Source organism: Nyctibius grandis, chromosome 6 (genome assembly GCF_013368605.1).
Source record: "Nyctibius grandis isolate bNycGra1 chromosome 6, bNycGra1.pri, whole genome shotgun sequence".
Classification (NCBI taxonomy): Eukaryota; Metazoa; Chordata; class Aves; order Nyctibiiformes; family Nyctibiidae; genus Nyctibius; species Nyctibius grandis.
In genome coordinates, this window is record NC_090663.1 from 9,802,211 (window position 1) to 9,823,346 (window position 21,136).

The 21,136-nt window shown below is 36.8% G+C and overlaps 1 protein-coding gene across 1 annotated transcript in view; it reads right to left on the reverse strand.

The window, feature by feature from the left end:
- Positions 1 to 21,136, reverse strand: part of ZFYVE28 (zinc finger FYVE-type containing 28) — a 169,182-nt gene that overhangs the window by 29,484 nt on the left and 118,562 nt on the right. The window contains exons 8-9 of the mRNA XM_068403646.1: positions 12,484 to 13,842; positions 2,448 to 2,552 (exon numbers count right to left, since the gene is read on the reverse strand). Coding sequence (XP_068259747.1) covers positions 2,448 to 2,552; positions 12,484 to 13,842 — 1,464 coding nt within the window. The remainder of the gene's footprint in view (positions 1 to 2,447; positions 2,553 to 12,483; positions 13,843 to 21,136) is intronic.

Genomic DNA, 21,136 nt, shown 5'->3' on the forward strand with positions numbered 1-21,136 from the left:
GATTTGAAGCTGCCTTCTTTAACAGGTCCCAAGGGGTTCCTACAGTCCTAACAGCTTGTTCCTCCCAATAAAAAACAAAATGGCAAACAATGACCCATGGGTTGAACAGTGCTCTGGGATCCAAGGAGTGGGAATTTTCTCCCTAGTTCTCCATATGGAAAACAATAAATGTATACATATATAGAATTCCATAAATACAATACTTTATTGTTTCAAATCCATTCACAGTCTATGCTCTAGTAGTTCATTCACCACTCGGTGCTATTCTGGCTAAGATGGTTTTGCTACCAGAGCAAAATCGCTTGAAAGCACTTTGGTATTTCAAAAACACACCACAATCTGACAACACGGCTTTCAGCCTCAGTATTTGTTATCTAACAGCACAAAGGAATTGTTTATGAGTCATGGGAGGTTGAAAGGCCAAATAAATATATTTCAAGAATTCTATGTTTAGCTAATTATTTTTCAGAAAAAATTGCAAACGTTACATTTAAATTTCTAATTGTTGTTAAGTGAAAACAGCAAGAAATTAAGTACATTAAAATGGCATATTTCAGAGGAAAAAAACCAATAAAAAACAATTTAGGTATTATTTTGGATATGCATGTTACATCAGGGAGAACTTAGTTATTTCAGAAAAGAACATTTTGTAGAGATTGTCTTTGCAAGGAACATGCTTGTAGTAAACACATGATACAACTCTAGAGAAGTTGTTTAATAGCCAAATAAAACTCTTTAGGTAACACAAGATAAAAGAACAGGAGAGCCCCTTAAAAATAACATATTCTAAAATACAATACAAATAGATGTACTGAATACATTTCTATGCACACAGACCTTGGAACATACTACTGTGAAACAGACTTCTGACCTTTTTTTTCCCCTTCTTTTATATTATTAAATTAAGTTGTTAAAAGGAGTTTAAACTTTTTTTTAAACTAAGCATTTCAAGAGGGGAAATTCATATCCATACAGTCAAGTAGGCACTTAGCTATTTTTTTTTTTTTGTTGGACCATAAACTACAACAGCTAGATCTCTAGTAATGTCAATCAGATACAGAAAAACAGGCAACTTAGATTTCTTGCATGACACCATGGATGATACAATGCTATAGTTCAGTGGACAGAAGCACAAATGCACATGTACAAATACTACCTTACAAATCAAACTTCAAGCAAAACAAAATTTGAAAAAAGGGAAAAGACAGCTCTAATTTACCTAAGCATCAATACAGTGGCAACTACAATACTAACATACAAAAGTAGTACAGTAAGGCCTTGAAAAGAGGTGGTGCACCTACTGAAGACTTACTTATTCTCACTGCTTCAGTTACTCCTGAAGAATAACTGAGGTTACTTCTATTGTCCGTTCACACAGCCCTGCATGAAACAGTCTCTTTGATGTATACAGTACTTAGAAGAGGGCAACTGTTGCATGCAGGTGAATTCGGTTTGGTTTGAACAACAGTCAAAAGGAAATGGATTTCAGAACTAAACCCATGAAACATAGTTTTAGTTGCATCTTTCGGCCCTTATTTTAAAAATAGGGAACTCAAAAAATTGAGCCTGAAGATGTGCACATCCTAAAAAAATACATATTATCATATGTACTATTTCCTCTATCAGTGCTGGAAAAGATCTTTTAACCCCCTCTTTCTATCCCCAAACTTAGCATAATTGGGAATTCCTGAAGTTCAAATGAATTGCTGGATAAAGAGATGAAAAAGGGAGGACAAGAAGCAGTGGAATAAGACATACCTCGATGGAAATAGTGGTATTTCAATCTGCCTGTGCCAGAGTAATAATGTTATTGCATGGGTATGCAGTATATCACATACATGTATGTTATGCATACCCTAAAAAAAAGCAAAGAACTCACATTTCTGCTTTAGTAACATATTTCTTCCCTAAACTTTATTCCTCTATAATTCTCATTAAGTGCTCTGAACGAAAATAATTAAAGTTAAAACTCTCACGCAGTTTCAGAAGATGAGAATATAAACTAGTATTCTTACCAATTTTGGCCAACACCATTGTGGAAGTTAAATTATTGTTAACTGGAACGCTCCCCTTATTTTACTAGGCAAAACAAAATGGAAAAGACATGTTTTCTAGAAAGCCAAGACCTAGCTAAGACAAATATTTGGTACTTTTCAAGCTAAAACCTGAAGTCTCTCTTAAAAAATGCTATATGGACAAATAAGAGGGAGATCATGGACATACATCATTCATTGCTTTATGCATTAAAACTTTTCCATAAATAGTTGCCTCTCAATTGCCACAGCACTGAAGAAAACTGTTAGGGAAAAAAAAAAAAAGCACCTGCTGTTCAAAAGGAAGAAAACTCAAAAGTGTTGCTGTCACTTGATTGATAATTCAATGAAAATTTTTAACCAAGCATAACCCAACACCATTCGTCAAATCTGACTGCGAAGTGATGTTATTACCTCAGAGCGTATATGCTGGAGAGACTACATGTAGTGACAGAAACACTCTCATAGTCACTGCTGGAGATGGAGCTGAGGGGGGAATCACGTAAGCCATCCTGAGAACTGAAAAAACATACGGAAACAAAATGAACTGCTGAAGCAAACAAAGGTAAAAAAACAGAGCACTGTGATAACTCACGGCTTGTCATGGATTATACAGAAATAAGAGTAAACTGGCAGGTGTTTTGCTCTTCAGAAAATGATACAAACCTATTCTGCTTTTTTTCCCCAAAAGGACAGACAATTTGGCAAAGTCGAGGCACACACTTTATAAAAATCTTCAATTTAATTAATGTCATACAGTTATAACATTCAGGAAAGAACTGAGGATCTTATATTTTCATAGGGTATCTAGGGAATAGCGTGCCCACGCTGTGAAGTGTGGTTTAATGTTACAATGAAGACATAACAAAACTGAAAGTTCATAAAGTCACTGCGTGTTTCAGGCCAAGACACACTAAACAATAAGTTTCAAGAATTTCCAAAATATCATGACAAGTTTGATCTAAGTTTCCTTCCCATTGGGAAGGAAAAAGTCTGTGAGAAAGCAGAAAACTGACTCTTCAGTGAAGGAGATACCCCAACTCCTAAATTTGCTCAGTCCCTATAACTGCCATAGATGTACCCGAAATTTTGTGCTTTAAACCAACGAGAGGAGCAGGACGGAGCAGTCCCATGGCAAACCACTGACACTTCATTAGAGGAAATCCACTCGCTACTAAGTAAAAGGATATGAATAATTTAAATGAGCGGTACACAGCTTGTCTCTGGCATCCCTTGGCTAATGAAAAGCCTTTAAATAACACATCATTTTAGATCTTACATGATATTATCAACATAAAGTAGGATTAGAAGATCAAAAATAGTTTCATAAGCAGTACAGAACTATCTTGGAAAGACCAATATTTTGTTTCAGGAACGATTTACTGCTCAGCTACTGGAAATTCCACAAGCTGAAAAAAATTAAATTATACTAGATAAGAAAATATGTGATCTTGAGCAGAGCTATCAAAGCTGTATTGGCTCTAGGCAGTGCAGAAGAATCATTCGAGCCTGCTGAACTCCAATGTTCAGTCAACAGAAATCTTTGGACAACACAGAGAGAAACCTAAGAAATATGTTTAGTTAAAAGAGATGTAATTATATAGGTCAGGATTATTTTACCTTACTTCTTCGCAATTACTACCAGATTTTTTTATGCTCTTTTGATTTGTAGGTGTACGCAGGGTACATATTCATACCAGCTATGTTCCAAATGCTTTTCTTCTGCTAAATTTACTATTGTAGCTATTTTTGCAGCTAGAAATCTGGAAGAATGCTTAAGGGGAATTCTTCAAAGCAGTGTATGGAAGGTATGTGCTCTAATCCCACTAAGAAATAATAGGATTTGTTTGCATACCTCCCACTAATCGCTTGGAAAATGTACTCCTTCATGTTCCTCATTTCTGATTGCCAATTTGAAAATAAATCCCAAGTGTACTATGCTTTACTTGAAAGGAGAACCATCACAACTGGAAAATAATTTTATCAGACTTGAGCAAAAATCTATTTAACTTTCATTCGTTTTATATAATTTCCCTTGCTAATTCTGCTCATTATGAACAGATATATGCATTTAAACAAAGGCTTACTCTTTTACAGCTCATCACCTTTACCCATCCAATCTTACAATATGGTCATGCTACTAAAATGTAGTTTTAGTATCTGTTTTATGGCAGCTAAATGATATTAAAAAACCATTAGCATGTGATTTCACAGCATGATTGAGCAGGAGAAGCTGTCTTGCAAAGATGAAATGTATTGTTCAGAATAAAGTAAGCTTTGAACAGCAGAACCAGGAAACAAGAACAACTAGCAAACTCAGCACCTTCTTTTATTCTCTCTCCCCTCCCCGCCATTTCCAGATTTTTCCAGTGTAACGATCCTGCCAGCTGATTTGGGTAGTAACACTTCTTCTGAAGGATGTCAGGTTTGCTGTCCTTCAGTGCTTTCTGTGAAGCTCTGCCTGACATATTTAAAATCCAATCAAAATATCTCTCTTAAGAGTAGATAATATTTATTGTCAACATTGTCCCAAGTCACAGAATCACGTTCTATCCTGAGCTAACTTTATGGAGTGGACAGCCCAAGCCAGAAGGCACAATGATAAAGCAAGCACAAAGCACTAGACCTTGATAGTAAGTAAACCTCATGAGCAACCTCAGAACATAATGGCACATGACTGTTTACCAGATTATCAAAGATCTCAATGCTATCATTATTTCATCTTCATGGATGTTTCTCTGATCAGCTTACAAGCCTCACCTCATACCTCTTCCCCATACATTTTTTCCCCCCTCATTTGAATCCTTTCTCACCTCTAACCCGTCCCTATTAGCATAACTTTTTCTCATCAGCTCCACTACCTCATCTCTTTTTAAGCCTTGTCTTAACACCATTTAGCATTCTGAACTGCTTCATAAAAGCCTTCATCTTCCACTACTCCATCTTTTACTTGGTGCCCAAACCTGGCCATGCTGAGGCACCCGCTGATTTCAGGTTTAGATATCCATCTGGTCAGTCATCATTTGGCAACGTAAACTGCTTGGACACACTTGACACAAACCATGCTCACAGAGGTTAAAGGATGTGCAGTTTTGACAATTACTATGTGTAAACATTTTTCTCACTCCTGTGTACCAATACAGATTGAATTTTTGTACCAGAAATAATATTTATTATTTACAATGTTTATTTCTGGTTCATATTCAGGCTGTAACTCTCGAGGTAAGAAATTCTGTGTTTATTTAGTACCAAGAAAAGGGAATTCAATAATAACTCTGTTTTATTCCTTCCCAGTGTTATACTACATAGCTTTTTTTTTCCCCCCTAAAAAACAACAACAAAAAAGGACTCCTGACATACTCACTGCATTCTTTCTCAGTACACACAGATTCAGGATACTTCTTTGTAGAATTTTCTTCTCATTAGGGTCTGCCTAAAGATTCGCTCATCTTTTCTAAGATGCTGGTAGATCCTGAGGTGAATTGACCTGCTTTTCCCAACTCATGATTTCTGTTATCAGCTGATAGTAGCTCAGTGCACATGTTCATTAGCACAATTATAAGAAGAGAGGGTATGTGCATACACATTCTGTAGCTGACAGCTGCTAATTCTTTATACATCAGCCCACAGGTGACCTGAACTTTGCCGCATCTCATGATCATTTGAAACCAATGCCATGTTGGATTAGGATTCATAGGACTGTTTAAACTGTGTAAGATGGCAAAGGTTTGTTTCATTTGTGAGGTCTTAAATGCCTACAGTGCTATTTTAAAAACTACATTCTAGCATGGGATAAAACCACCATCCATGCTCATCAAAATAGAATTCTTCAGCACTTCTGATAAAAACATAGAAGAAAGATTTGAGGCAACAGACCAAAGTGACATGGGGTGATGTGGCTGCCTCTTTTCATGGAATACTGGCAAACTGAACTAAAGAACCATTTATTTAAAGCCATTAGCCATTTTTTGTGACTATTCTAAGTAAAAAAAAAAACAACCAAATTGAAAGCCACCTTCATCCTGGCTTGTGTGCTCTTTTCTACTGGAATGTGTTTCCAGCATCTCACACTTAATTAAACCTCTCGTTGTTTCATGGGATGGTTTCTTCGTGAATTTTATTACTTAAGTTACAACTACATTCCGTGTTACATTAGTTAATTGGCATAGATCTGCTCTTCTCTGTATATCTCACAATACACGAGAGCTAACACTAAAGCCTCGTGCATCAGCTACACCAAATCCACTCAAATACATGGCTTTTAAAACTGTTTTACCTACTACACTCATTTCAGGAATCTGTATGTTGAGAGTTAATACAGTTCACTGTCGCTGTATTTGATGCATGGACCTAGTAAAAGGGAAACTGGTACAAAACACTGACCCCTTTTATCTGCGCGCTAAGGCTTCATAACAGCAGTCACATTATCAGACACCACACAAAATCAGCATTCAACAGACAAGCTCAAACACTGTCACTTTTAATTAGAGACTTGTATTGTTAAAAAGAAGAACGGGAGGAGGGATTGAAAGAATTCATTTATACTGAATCTGAATTTGGCCAGTTGCACAAAGGAAAAAACCAGAAGCATTTAAATCAACAGCCAGATAAAGGATTGCTCCAGGGAAGTTGAAAGGCTGATACTTTGTTCCCAATCAACTACTATTTCCTTCCTGCTGATGAGAAGTTTTCTTTCTCCTGAATAGCTATTTAGAAGACTAATCAATACAAGACACTAAGCAGACATGTTTTTGTTTATGTGAACATGCACAGCTGTCCATTAATTTTTATGGAAAAGGCAACCTTGTCATGTAAAGACACACAATTTCCTTAAGTCTTACTGTGATGGGAATATCATAGGGAAAGCATGAATTTAAGACATTTAATCAGGTTAATCTGTATTGCAATATCAATTAATCTAGTTTTGATAAAGTAGCACTTACAGAATCAAATGCTATAAACTAAAAGACAAGCTAGAAAGGTAATTTGTGTGGGTTTGTTTTTTTAAATATGTTAACCATGCCAAAATACAAATGCTTCTTTTCTATGCCTTTATAAAGGTGGAATGACTTATCTTAAAGTTGCTGTACTGAAAATGTGCACACATGTCACATGTTGCTAAGGAGTGAACAAAATAAAATACAAGCAGAAAAAATCAAAATTAGAAACCAACTGTGTAAAACAGGTGTTCATCTTTTTACAAAGTCATTCTAATATGCTGAGGAAATAAAATTTTAAATATTTTACAATAGACTACTGTAATAATTAAATATATTACAATATACACAATTTTAGACTACAGAATTGCAACACTAAGAAATGGGACAACTTGAATACCAAGCTGAAGAAGAATAAATTATTCATCTTATTCTAGAATGGCAATACAGATCAGCAAACAGCAAAACATGCTCTTTCAAGGATGCCTCATTCCTCCTCCTTACACTCCAAAAGTATATGGCAAAATACTCTATTTTTTTAAGCCCCCACAAATAAATGTGAACAGCACCAGCATCTAACAACTGATGGACACAGCTAGAGCTTGCAGAAAGTGTGAAGATAAGATCTCCATGCTATAAATTTCAAGTCCTTCTGCCAATTCTCAAGTGCACTGTAAGAGGCTTCATCCAGAGAACACTCATCAAATAAATCAAGTTCAAGGAAAATGGCAAAAAGATTGTATAATTTAAGCTAGACATAATAGACCTGCAGGGGAAAGGAGAGAAACTACGCTTAAGAATATTTTTTTATATCGGAACTGTTGCGCAAGGTCAGTATATAGATAAACAAACATGCTACAGAACCAGGTATTTAAGACTAAAACACAAGAACACTAGTGTTGCATGACAATATGAAACAAGCTGCCAAACTTCATGAAACATGTAGAAGAATTAGCAGTTTTACAAGGACTCTTCACCTCTGGAAAGAACAGAAAGCCAAGTATTTCCAAAACACCAAAATAAACACGATCTTCACTCTTTGTAATGTTCTTTCCCCTTGGAAAAGCAGGCAGAATACTATGACAGAATGAGCATTTTAAAAATCTGTATAGCTGGCTTCCAGTTGAAAAACAAATAATACTAGATACAGATCTAAAGCTTGGTTTTGGTGTTCACTTACGTCCTTTTTTACCACAAAACACCAAAGGCTGCTTTGTCATAGTTTTGTCATCTTCTGTACTATTCTTACGTTATTTCCCCCCTTCAACAGTTTTTGTTTTGCTACATGACAGCCTTTACTTATCACATGGTCCCTGCAGTAGATCAGATCATACAGAATCCTAGAATGGTTTGGGTTGGAAGGGACCTTAAAGATCATCTAGTTCCAACCCCACGGGCAGGGACACCTTCCACTAGACCAGGTTGCTCACAGCCCCATCCAGCCTGGCCTTGAACACTGCCAGGGAGGGGGCAGCCACAACTTCTCTGGGCAACCTGGGCCAGTGTCTCACCACCCTCACAGTAAATAATTTCTTCCTAATATCTAACCTAAATCTACCCTCTTTCAGTTTAAAACCGTTACCCCTCATCCTGTCACATCTTTGCTAGCACTTTTCTCGTATTTGCATCTCATTAATGCTGCTGCCCAAGACTCTGTGTCCTTGGTGTTTTGTCTTTGACATACTTACAAGAAAGTAATGGAGAAAGACGTAACATCAGCTGTGACTTACAAACCAAAGTAGCAAAGACATGCCAATACCCAAATCTTAAGCAAAAGAGTATTTAATCTGTATTTTCAACCCACTGAATATTGAGGCTAGATAGAAAAGCCTGAAATACCAGGTATTTCAGACTTAAAGGATTAATTACAGTAAACCTGACTGGATCATGAAATTATACCTACAAATAATGTCATATTGCATAGTATAAGAACTGATTTACTAAAAGAAACAGTTTGTGTCATAACGTACACATTTGACAGCTGCTTGATTCAGACAAAGAGAATTTTCTTCTCCTAGTTGGGTGACTTACAGTAACTAGAAAGTAAATACATTTATCAGTTTGATGAATGAGCATATCCTGCAGCTATTCCATGTATATTAGATTGCTTATTGTTCTAGCTAATGGGTCCATCATTCTGAAAATAATCTACTGTCTCCAACATTTCCCCTATGGTTCAGTTGGCATTCACAAGCATGTAATAGGGAGCAGTCGCAGAAGCCTAATGTGATCTTCCAATTTAAAAATACCATTGAAAAGCAGCGATTAGTCACCGCCCAGGCAGCATGAGTAAGAAAAGGTCCACAAAGTTCTGTTTTGTAACTGAATTCTCTCTTTTACTGATAACATGACTAGTGATTCAGAGGCAAGAACCAAATCTATATATAGATATATACATATGAGAAAACTAAGGGTCTACACACATATAATTTAATTTTAATCTAGTCCTCAGTAGATCACCAGCATCTCCATCTCTCACAGAATATACTGAAGTAGTTAATATCAGAACATTTCCAAATAAAGGAGCAACAGTCTAGTAACAAAATACCTCCATCCCTATTTCTCCACTTCTGCAAAGATGGAATATTTGCCAATTAGTAACAGATGTACTGTAGTCTCAATAACTAATAGAGAGAATTAGATGTAATCAACAAAGTAACTGTGGAAGAGGCTATGGTGAAAACAGACAAAACCCACTAACTTGTCAACAAAATATTAAAAAATATTCACCCAAGAGTTTTAGGAGAACTCACAAATGAATCAGATGAATTATTAACCTCTCATTTAAAACTTCCTTGATGCCTGGAGTTTAAAGATGGCAATCTCTAAAAATAAAAAGGACTCCAGGGGAATTCAAAAAACTCTAGTTCTCTGAGCCTGATGTTTGTACCAAGCAACTTCACAGAATATATCCAAAGCTAAAGTAGGTAGACCATAATGGGAAGATCTGCCTGGGAAGTAGTAACATGGCTTCTGCAGTGGGTACCTCTTGGGAGCTCTCTGAAGGGGTCAAGAAACTTGTGAAGAACGGCGATTCAGCTGGCAGCCTCTAGATTTCCAAACAGACCCTGTCAAAATACCTCAACTAAAGGCTTTTAAGAAAACTAAGGAGCAATAGCATAAGCAGGAAGGGGCTCAAGACAGATAAATAATTCTTAACCATAAACAGGGAGGAGCTGTTAAACGACCACTTCTCGCAGGAGCAGGAGTCACTGCTGAAGGTCTTTAGGAGCCTGGGGGTTTTGTTTTCACATACGACCTGCAAAAATGGGGATAGCAATGACGTCTGACAGGTTGCTACTGGTGCAAAATTATTCAGGGTAATAATAACAAGAGCAGACTGAAGAACTGCACAGGATCTTAAAGTCTGAATAACAGGTAATAAAATGGCAAGATGAGATTCAACTGGTAAACACAGGGACAACAATTTTAGCATCAGATATAGAATGACAGCCTCTGAGCTCACAAGCAGGGTCTTGGGGCTTTGGCAGACAACTTCAAAAAAACCTCAGCTCATCACTCAGCAAAAAATCCAAAGTCAAATATTGGGAGCCATTGGAAAAACAACAGAAAATAATTATGCCACTGTGCAAATCCATGGTTTGCTCACATCTTGAGTAAGTGTTGATCTGATTCACTTGTTGCTAAGAGGGAACAGTACAATTGAAAAAGGTTTAGAGAAAGACAAAAGGGATGATAAAAGCTATGGACAACTTCTGGACAAAGAACGATCAAGTAGGCTGTGATTTTTCTGACTTGAAAAAGCGACCACATAGGCAAAGTGTGACTGAGGTCTACAAAATCACAACCAGTGCGGAGAGGCCAGGCAGGACCTAGGAGCTGTTCAATGAAGCTGTTAAGAGCCAGATCCAGAGCAAACAAAAGGATGCAGAAGAACACGGACCTACAGAACTCTGTAAAAGGACAATTCTCATACAAAGTTTTTACTCAGTACTAACGAGGCTGGAGAAGTACATGGAGATTATTACATCCACAAACCACGGGACACTGAAAAAGAAGCTTATATATATAATTTTCTTGTATTTTGCAGACTTATTCTCGCAAATTTCACCTAATATCCTACCCAAGGCAAAAATTAGTAGACAATTTCTGAGTTTTGTAAACAACATATGATTTATCAGGATACCAATTAAACATATAGTAATTAGTTTTAAGCAACATTCCACTTGAAGTGTTGCAAAAGCATGAAACGTCAAAGGGATTTGTGAATTACTTCTTAAAATGAAGTCCATTCAGAAACCCTGTTGTGTGGCCTTGAATATGATCATACTTGCAAGCCGAAGATTGCAAATACTCAGAATAATGAGGAAGATAAAATTACCTTCTCAAAAGTCAAGTTTTGTGCATGCTAAGTTGTGTTTTACCTGTAAGAGGAATTAACTCCAGCACAAAGAATTCTTGATTCTATTTCCACTACCAGTAAAATATTTCATAATTCAATTAGTATGTTATTAAACAAATGTTTACTTCTGTAGCCTTTATATTGTGGTAATGCTTCACGGTTCAAGCTACCCCCACTGCGTTATCCTGAACTCTATACACATATATAGAAAAAAAAAAAGAGAGAGCCTGCATCACACATACAATCTCTGCAGTAATGACACAGTAAGGCACAAAGGAAGAAAGCTGTCACAGAAATACAGAAAACAACAATAACTTCTATTTATTTTCTTCCCTCTGCTTTATGATATTAATACTCCAGGGAAACTGAGTACATTACTCACTATAAAACAGGTTATCCTCTAAACAGTAAAACAAAATGAAGTCTGGTTGCCTACTGATGTGCATAGGATCCCTAATGTAAAATCAAAGTTGAGCTGAAGCATGGCATTTTCTTTAAAGCAACTATTATTATGGTCTTTCGCTGTTACCTACTTTCTTATTGTCATTAAACATGTAGAACCTTAATCCATGACCTCTATTCTTCTATCAGCTTTGGCTGAAATAGTCCAATAGGTTTTAAAGCTGCTTTTGCACTCTAGGCTCCTTCAGCACACAGACATTCACAAGTACACTTGTGCCCACAGGCAACGTAATCAGATCAACCCGGTTCTCTCAAATGAAGCTAAGGTAAGATGTGTTTAGATCCCAATTTAATCCTGTGCACTGATGCAGAAGTTAACTTTTCAGCATCTGCCAGACACACTTTTCCTGCAAAACAGCAGAGTACAACAGACGTAATGACGCAGGTAATGTTTAGCAGCAATGCACCCTTTGTTACATTAAACTGGTAAGGCTAGTGTACTTGATTTCAATGATACATAAACATTACATGATTAAAATTCAGGTGTTCTCCAAATGTTTTCCAAAAAAGCTGATGAAGTCCAGTAAAAAGCTACTTGCATTAAAAAATGTATATTGAAAGATTCCTTAATCCTGCAACACACTATTTTCTTTAAAATCAACATTAATAATACACCAATCACTGAAGTACAAGGATATAAGAATTCATTTACATGCAAATTACTACCAAAACATCAAGCTGCTCTTACCTCGAACTAGATCTTGACTTTACATCTTCCTTTGCTGTCCTTTCACTACTAGCATCTTCATTGTTGTCCAGTTTTTTCTCACACAGTTTTCTCTTCTCCCACTTCTTCTGCTGATTTGAGATGCTTTCTGCTTCTCCTTGTGAGTCATTTTCTGCTCCTACCTGTGAACCTGAGGAATGTGCCAGGCACTTAGAGGAGACTGGCAGTTTTTGCTCTTCTCTGCCAAAGTCTCTTTCTGCTAACAAAGCAGAAGTCTCCGGTTTTAATGTTTCCTGTGCAGGGACTGAATTGTCCAAGTTATCTACATGGTCCGTTTCCTTAGACTTTACTAATGTGTATGACGCATTTACAACACCTCCTGCAGAATGTTTAGTCTTTAAACCTTCAACACTGTCCTCCCTGCTGTCTTCACAGCTGCCACAACACACACAGGAATTAATTAGACAGTTTGTGGCAGCTATACTGAGTTTATGGGATTCATCCTCCTCCTCATTTGCTAATGGATTAGCAGATCCAGGAACACAACTAATAGCTGCTTCTGGAGTTGTTACTGGGGATTCTGAGCTAGAGGGAGATTTAGGATTGAATATTACAGTAGCAGATATTTTCATTCCCCCTGTCCTGTGAGCAATCACTTCTGCCATTTCTGCATCATCAGCATATGCATCCCAGCCATTGAGGTATAACTGTGAGTCTGGACCTTCTAGACAGCTGCATGAATTCTGAACTGAAATGCCAGACATCTGTTTGCTATCTTCAATATTGTTATTATTGCTTAAGTCACTTTCAGCATCTTTTAAAAGCAAAGTTTCCTCTGTCTGATGGCCATTCTCATACAGCAAAGCGTCTCTATATTGCAGGTTCTGTTTTGAATCATGGCAAGGGTTATTCACCCAAGCAAAAGTATCACTTACTGAATCCAACCCAGCAAGAGCTTCTCCTGCTCCATCTAGGTCATCCATAAAAAACACTCTGTCCTCTTCATCAGTTAAATTATCAAGATGGTGTGTTGGTGAAGCTTCTGTGCTAGAGTTGTTTCTTAGGCTAGGTCTGTGAGCTGGAGACTGACAGATGCTTGGAGGGGAAAGCAGAGAAGACATTTCATCTCCAACTCTGTGTACCATCCTGTTCAGCTGTTCCAGCTCCTGTTCATCATACTGCATAGAACAAGCCAGCTCAGCCTCTGTGTTTTCAGCTTTTGCTGAAAGCTCCTTGGCAGGCAAAGTCGCAGTTATGCCTGGTGCAATGACAGAGGGTACTTCAGGATCCGCTCTGACAGGAAAATCCACATCTTGAGAGATGCAGAGGTTACGTTCCAGTGTGTGCAGTTCATCCTCAGTTAATGTCTGAAGGAGATCCCTGAAAATGAAGAAATACACACATCACTTTGCATTTACAATCATAGTAGGCACTGATTTTACAGGTTTTAAAAAAGCTTTTACTGTTAGTACAGAAATCCAGAACTTGGGGGCATAGAGTACTTTCAGCTGTGTAACTCAAGGTGCATTTGGCATTCATATTCAGAGCACACATGATTGCTGATGCCTGAATTTGAGATTACTCATGCAAATACAGGGTACCAAATTATTTACATCCCTGCAATGAAGCTCCAAAATAAATCAAAACACACTCAAAAATGGATCTTTCCCTCTGTCTACTTATAGTGAAAGTGCTACCCACAATTAGATGCATTTTGTCATTTTAATTTTTTAATTCACAAATTTGACTTTGATTAGCAAACCAATTTGCCATCCTTCACACTAGATTCTGAAAATTATTCTGCAAAGAGTACAGCAGAAGTCTCACACCATTATATTGTCAGATAAAAAGAATTCATTAAAAATAGTTATATTGCTTATGCAATACTGATGTCTTGGAAGCTTGTTCACTGAACCAGGGATTGGAAGTTGGCACTCTCCTGCCTCAACACATGACTCAGTCATTAGGGAGTCGGGCTCCTGCATGATGTTAAGAATCAGGCAGGCCTAGAAGCAAACATTTAGGTATTTACTAAACTATGTTATCAAGAGACATGTAGCATCTCCAGTGTTATCAAGTGTCCTCAGTATTGCAGTTTAGGACTACGAGCACCTGAAAACGAAGTGTTATTTGAGGTTGCTATGTTTAAGTGCTTTATAACTTTAAAACAAATCCATAGACACAGCAGCACTTAATTTTAGGGCTGAATTTGATTTACACTATGCTTCTCAATTAGAAACCACATATAAAAATATCCTCTGTCAAGAACTGCTGTCAACATTTTGAAAGACCAGCAAGTATATTTTAACATAAATGAATGCATGGGATAAGCAAGATGTTCTGCTTAAACAGAGGCTAGGAGTCCCTTATTCCTCATGTGTTTAAAAATCATTGGCTAGCAGGTGACAAACAGCTAGCATAATAATAATAATATGCACATATTAAAAGAATTCGCTTAAAGGAGTAACTTCAGGCTAAACACGAGGACCAAAAAAAACCCCAAAGAAACACTGAACACATCTCACATCTTCATTTCCAGTCAATTGCTGGCACTCTTACCTTGTTTACTCAAAGACCAAGTATTTTTCCAAGTACTATCATTAAAAGATCAAACTGCCCCAAAAAATACATCACTACTATCTGACTTGTGTATCAGCTACCCTACAATTTAAAAAAAGATAACAGTTCAGATAAGCATGCTTAAGTCAGAAGTATAGAATATACATTTTTAATTGTATGGAATATACATAACCATAACATCTTTATTGTTTTAAAAAAATCATGCTTTTATATAAGAGTTATATGACCACAAAAAAAATTCTAAGCCTTATAAGAACAATTGCACCATCATATCCTCCCCTTTTCACTTGTTTCCACACTCTCTAACAGAGAAGTCAGTATTTCTTTAAATCATTCCATATGCATCTTTGAGTCCGAAGTTTGACAATTTTTTCAGTCATCAATAAGTAAGAAAGGGAAATGGGCAATCTTTGTTAGACGCGCTTACCTAATAAAGCTATAAACCACTATTGCTATCTGGCACACTAGAACATCTTAAAATACCCATACATACCTTTCTTTTGTCTAAACAGTATATACTGATACCATCTCATTACTCTGATCTTTTATTTAAACAGTAATCAGTGTCTGTAAGAGATTAAGCATTTTAACATCACCGTAAAAACACACTGACAGAGACTGGTTTAAGCTATAAGGTCAACATAAAAAAAATAGCTGTATTATTATTGTTTATTTTTGAAAGAATTATACCAATATAATCAATACAACATACAACAACATGATTTTTGCCATAAGGCTTTGTATTATGAATTTTCAGTTTGTCAGTTTTTACAGAAATGCTGTGATGTAGGATTTTATAAGCAGAAAAAAAGTAATGTGAGATTTTAGCAACAGTTGGGTTTTTAATTTAAAAAACCCCAACAGAGTAAGCACACAAATGCAACAGCGAAGGGTTTAAGGTTGTCCCTCACCTACACAAAGGTATGAAAAACAAGATATTTCTGGGTCAGCCCAGGGTGCATTAAGTAGAGAAGCCTGACTGATAACTGATAACAGATACTAAGGAAGAGTATAAGAACAGGACAAGCACAGTGAACTTGGCTGAGTGCATGCTACTGGCTTCCAGCACCCTGTAGCTCAGGGATTCCTGAACCAAGGTGGCATCCTTGTGTTCAGTAACCCTCGGTGAACTTTTCTTGCATGGATGAAAACGTGCCTGTCAGGAAATGATCAACAGCCAACTGCTTAAACATCAGCTACGCTTGACCGTACACCACAGTCACACCCTCTTCCCAAAACACACGAGATAAGAATTAGCAATTCTACAAATAATCGACTATACTAGCAACATTCAAAAGAATTTGCTTTCCATACAAGCTCATAAGCATAACTGGGAATGAAATGGACTCAGGGAAAATCTAAGACAGAATCTTCTGATTTTCAGCACCTAGTCTGGGGTTTTATTCAGTCTGAAGAACATCGCACGGCAGTGCCTGGGATTCCTGGATGTCTGGGTGCCCAGCGCTGCTCTGCTTCCTTTCTGAAGACACAGAGCGCCTGACTGCTCAGACCTATCCGATACAGGATTCGCACATTCACTGTAAAGTAAGTGCTGGAATACATAATCCCTTTATGCTGGCTAGCTTCATTGACTTGAGGAATGAACTCTTCATTTCTTCCAATAACACCACCTCAAAATTTAAGAACAATTGTCTGCAGTTTTGAGGATAAGTAAACAATGCTTGATTGAAAAAAAACATCAATTAAAACAGCTGACAGTCCTCATGTCTTTTTAAGCAAGTCAGATCCATGCTGCCTTCCAAGAGCTGCTACACATAATCAGTTGGATTGCACATGGCAGTCCACCAACCCTGTTATTTCACTGGAAAAATAATCCTGCTTTAAATTCAAAGGAAATACGCTCTATTTCCCAATTTAAACACTAGAAATTTTGCTATTAACAAATACAGCTTGTTCTAAAAGAGGTTCAGACAATTATCTTCACTTCTCTGCATAAAAAACCCTAGATTCACTGGGCTGGTTTAAATACAAGTTTCCTTGCAAGGTGACAAATTTTTGATCAACAGTTAAGTTTTAGACACACTGTATATTAGATTATACAAGATTCACTGCCAACATTAGGAACATGGCATGTTTTATAATGCCTGTGTAGATATTGAGAATAAAATTAATGTCAACCAGTGTACGGAAAGAAATGTTAAATCTCACTACTGAAAGTTTAAAACTAAACATCAGGCATCATGATTAAACCATAAGGTTTAATTAAGCTGCAGCTACTTCCACAGTTCATTTCCTTTCTGCTGAAGCATCTGTAACTCGTCATTGGATCCAAGCAAGTGCTGTGCTCGGACAGGAAAAAAATTTCTCCCTCTGCTTTCATTATTCAGAAGACACAGGTAAAGAGAGCTTCTGCAATCCACCCTGAGAGCAGTGGCGTGCTTCCTTCTCACAGAGGCTTTAGAAAACACTGAATTAAAAAAAGGCACATGTTGAGGTTTCACCTGCTTTTACTCTTTTTGGCATAGTATTAGAGGAAGACAATCTAGCCTTGAAAATATGAGGAACATTTTTCTTCCAATGGCTACAGCCACTGGCAGAAAAACAAGGCAAGTTCTTAAGATGTACTCTGCTTGTTACAAGCAGTAGTAGAAATTTACTCTGTCTATTGCAAAACCAATAAACCTATTTTACTCCACTGCCAATATCGAGGGCGCAGAAATTACTTCTTCAAAGATCTGAGGCCAGGTGTCCATTTAAAGACAAATTCAGCTGAATAGAGGACAGGGCCACAAAAACCCAGGTGCACTGATCTCACACATTCTCCAAGCCTCCTTCATTAACTTTGCTCCTATTCTGACTAGAATTTTAAATTGTCCATTTTCAGAGAACAGCACAGTTACTGCCAGACTGTGCTCCAGTTCATGCCCTGAACAGAGCATAATGAGCTGTCTTTATGGAGCTGCCACCATAACAACGTGATGCAGGTACGGGAATGCAATTGGCATCCTCCTGCTTCTGCAGCGCTGCGCTGAGCTGAGTTCAGCACACTGAAGTCCACAGCTCTGCTCCATTACATCAACACTGAGAAACCAACACTGATAAGTAACAAATATCACTGGTACTCCTTTACTGCAAAAGTTTTAAATCAACTCAAAGTTTTAAACACAGCTATCTTGGAAAAACTAACCAGTTTCCCCCCAGTCACTGTGCAGACTTTAAAAGCATACAAGTTTCACAAGTCCCCCCACATTCTTGAACACACTGACAACAGGTATACTGTATTCAATTTCTAGTCAATGGCACAGGAAGGTTTCAGTGTACTTAAAATGGTATGATCCTCTGATTCTGCACCACTTGGATTTGCAATCTGCTTGGTTCTGCCCCACCAGAATCCACAGGGACCCTGCCATCAATTGTAATGGTCCAGAAACAAGCACCGGGCAAGCAGAGGGCTCTGAAAAAAGGGCTGAATTAAGGAATACTGCAAAACCCCAAGTTTGCTCACCTCTGAAAACCTCTGTATAGCAGCCTTAAATGTATATATACTATAGGTAATATTTTATCACAAGAATGTTCACTGTCACAGGCATCTAAATTAAATATCTACGCATATACCACATGATACACTTTGTATACTTACTAGGCAGATTACAGTAGTGTGGCAGAGATGGTTCAAACATCTTAGTTTAAAAGGAACAGAGATAACATTACTATACAATTATGCCTTGGTAGATGGATAAAATACCAATGCTGATGTTTTATATCTAAAATAAAAATCAACACAAGCACCCTCCTTAGGTATTAATTAAAACATTCAAAGTCATCATTTGCTGCCCAACCTTACCAAAGCCTAAAAAGAACCCTTAGTGCTTTTGCTCAGAGAGTCTCCACAATCTCCATTGCTTTCAAAGTTGCCAGCCACCAACAGGACACCAAAAATTTTCCTAGCCAACACATCTATTTTTCTCTGCTAGTTCTGTTTTAATTATGTGGATGCATGTAAATACAGTGCATATCATCACCTTTAACAGGAGGGATCTTTTAGGATAATACAGCTTGAAAATTACCTGTAATTGTACAAAATAATCAGCAGTATATTTGGTGTTATTCCACGAGTTAAAATATTTAGTTGGCTAAGAAGTTATAGAACTTCACAGAGAAATTTACTGGGATGTGATCATATTCTGCAGTAAGATGTTGCTCTATATTCTCACAACAGGCACACAATTGCAAGACAAGATGCAACTATGTTAACAGAAGACTACTTGAATCTATTTCCATGCCTTAACTATTGGTGATGGAGACTGGAGAAAGCCTCCTGGAAAAAAATGCTCCCTTTTTTGCTGGGGACAAGCTCAAATATCTCATTCCATCTTCACTTACAGGTTTCTGTGAACATTTTCACTGAGTAAGAATTGCAGCCTGATGAGCTAAAAAAATCTGTGATAATAAAAAAAATATCTAGACATCTTGGGTACTTTTAAAAGTAATTTAATTATCCTACATGAACTGCACACTTATTTGTATCTCGTTATTTTCATTCAATGTATTTTTCATTCAAGAATATTACTAACAGATCTTTTTGAGCCCATTTCTTTCAAATACTAAAGTTTCTTGATATTCCTTCAATTCAGAGACTCCAGACATAACATTTCATATTACATCTTAACTTGCTTAAATTTTTGTTGATGGACACTATCTCACTAAGAACACTTTGCAAACTTTGTCTACTAGACAACTGAAATCACATTTCTTAATGCTCACTTGAAAGAATATGATGTCTTAAAGTATATCAGAACTTTTTCCAAAAACAAATGTGAAAGAGTCTTTTCATTTTTTGAAGTTTGCACTGAAAATTGTAGTTATTGAACCAACAAGCATTTTACTAATGTGTTTTCAACTCAAGCATTAAGTTCAGAGTAACCAAAAATTAAATGGACTAAGCAGTAAACTGACTTCATTGATTTTCATTTTCTGTGTTGTGAAATGTAAGGAGTAAGCAGAAAGTACAGATTATGAGAAGCATATTAGCTTTTAAATATTCTTTTGGCATCAGTGGAATGCTGATGAAAATTTCTGTGATAGCCATATATTGGGAATAAGTATTTTAATGTAAACTTCATGGACTTTTTAAGCTTCAGTACCATTAAAGTTTTTTTCCCCTCTAACTTAAGCTTTGCTCCTCAATTCATGTTGTTGTTCTTTACTCACTGTTTTATAAAACCATAATCACTCAACCAGCCCCCAAACATGTTGATTTGTCAATTCTGATATTTCAATATGAATATCATTAATGTACCTAAAAATAAAACTGTATCACTTCTAAACAGAAATACTAGGAAATATTCAAGGGACACCAAAGGATGTGGTCTGGATATTCATAAAAGCTAGCTTCTGAAATAGGCTCCTCTCTGAACCATCCTTGACAGAGGTTGCATTCTCCCTCGGGATATGCCTCACTTCTAATGGGTGAGAGGAGATTAATCTGGATAAACTTATCTATGAAAACTCTTCTTACATCAAACCATCATCATGACATACAGGGAAGGAGATAAACAGGTGAAAATTGGACACAGGAAAGAAAAACTTCGGCTAAATTTTCTCTAGAGACCTCTAGGAACAAAAGTTGCAGCTGATATGTAAGTTTTAATTCTAAAACTTACATAGTTTTACCATTACTTACAATAGGGCTTACAGATTTAGAAAACAGTCTCTTTTAACACCCAGATAAGATACCTTAAGGGTGAATATAAAAAACTGAACATAAAGATCCTTTAAAGATACAGCTTGATTTCTCCAATGTAACAGATCAGTCTTCTAAAGACATCAACTAAGAAAAAAATATTTTAATGCCCCTTTATAGTAAAGTTGAGCCAAAGTCCACATCTCCAATGGTTACCAAGACTGAAGCACTGTGAAAAGAGGTGTATATATAAAGTGATCCATCCTGTAAAAACAGATCCACAATATGAAAAACTGAGAGTCATTTCTATTAGATTAAGAATTATCTGAATATTGTATCATAACATACTGAGAAAATGTAATAAGCCTAGTTAAACAGAAACATTGATGCTGATTAGAAACAGAATCTCCCAAAAATAAACTGCAACTTTAGTATTTCAGGCATCATCCA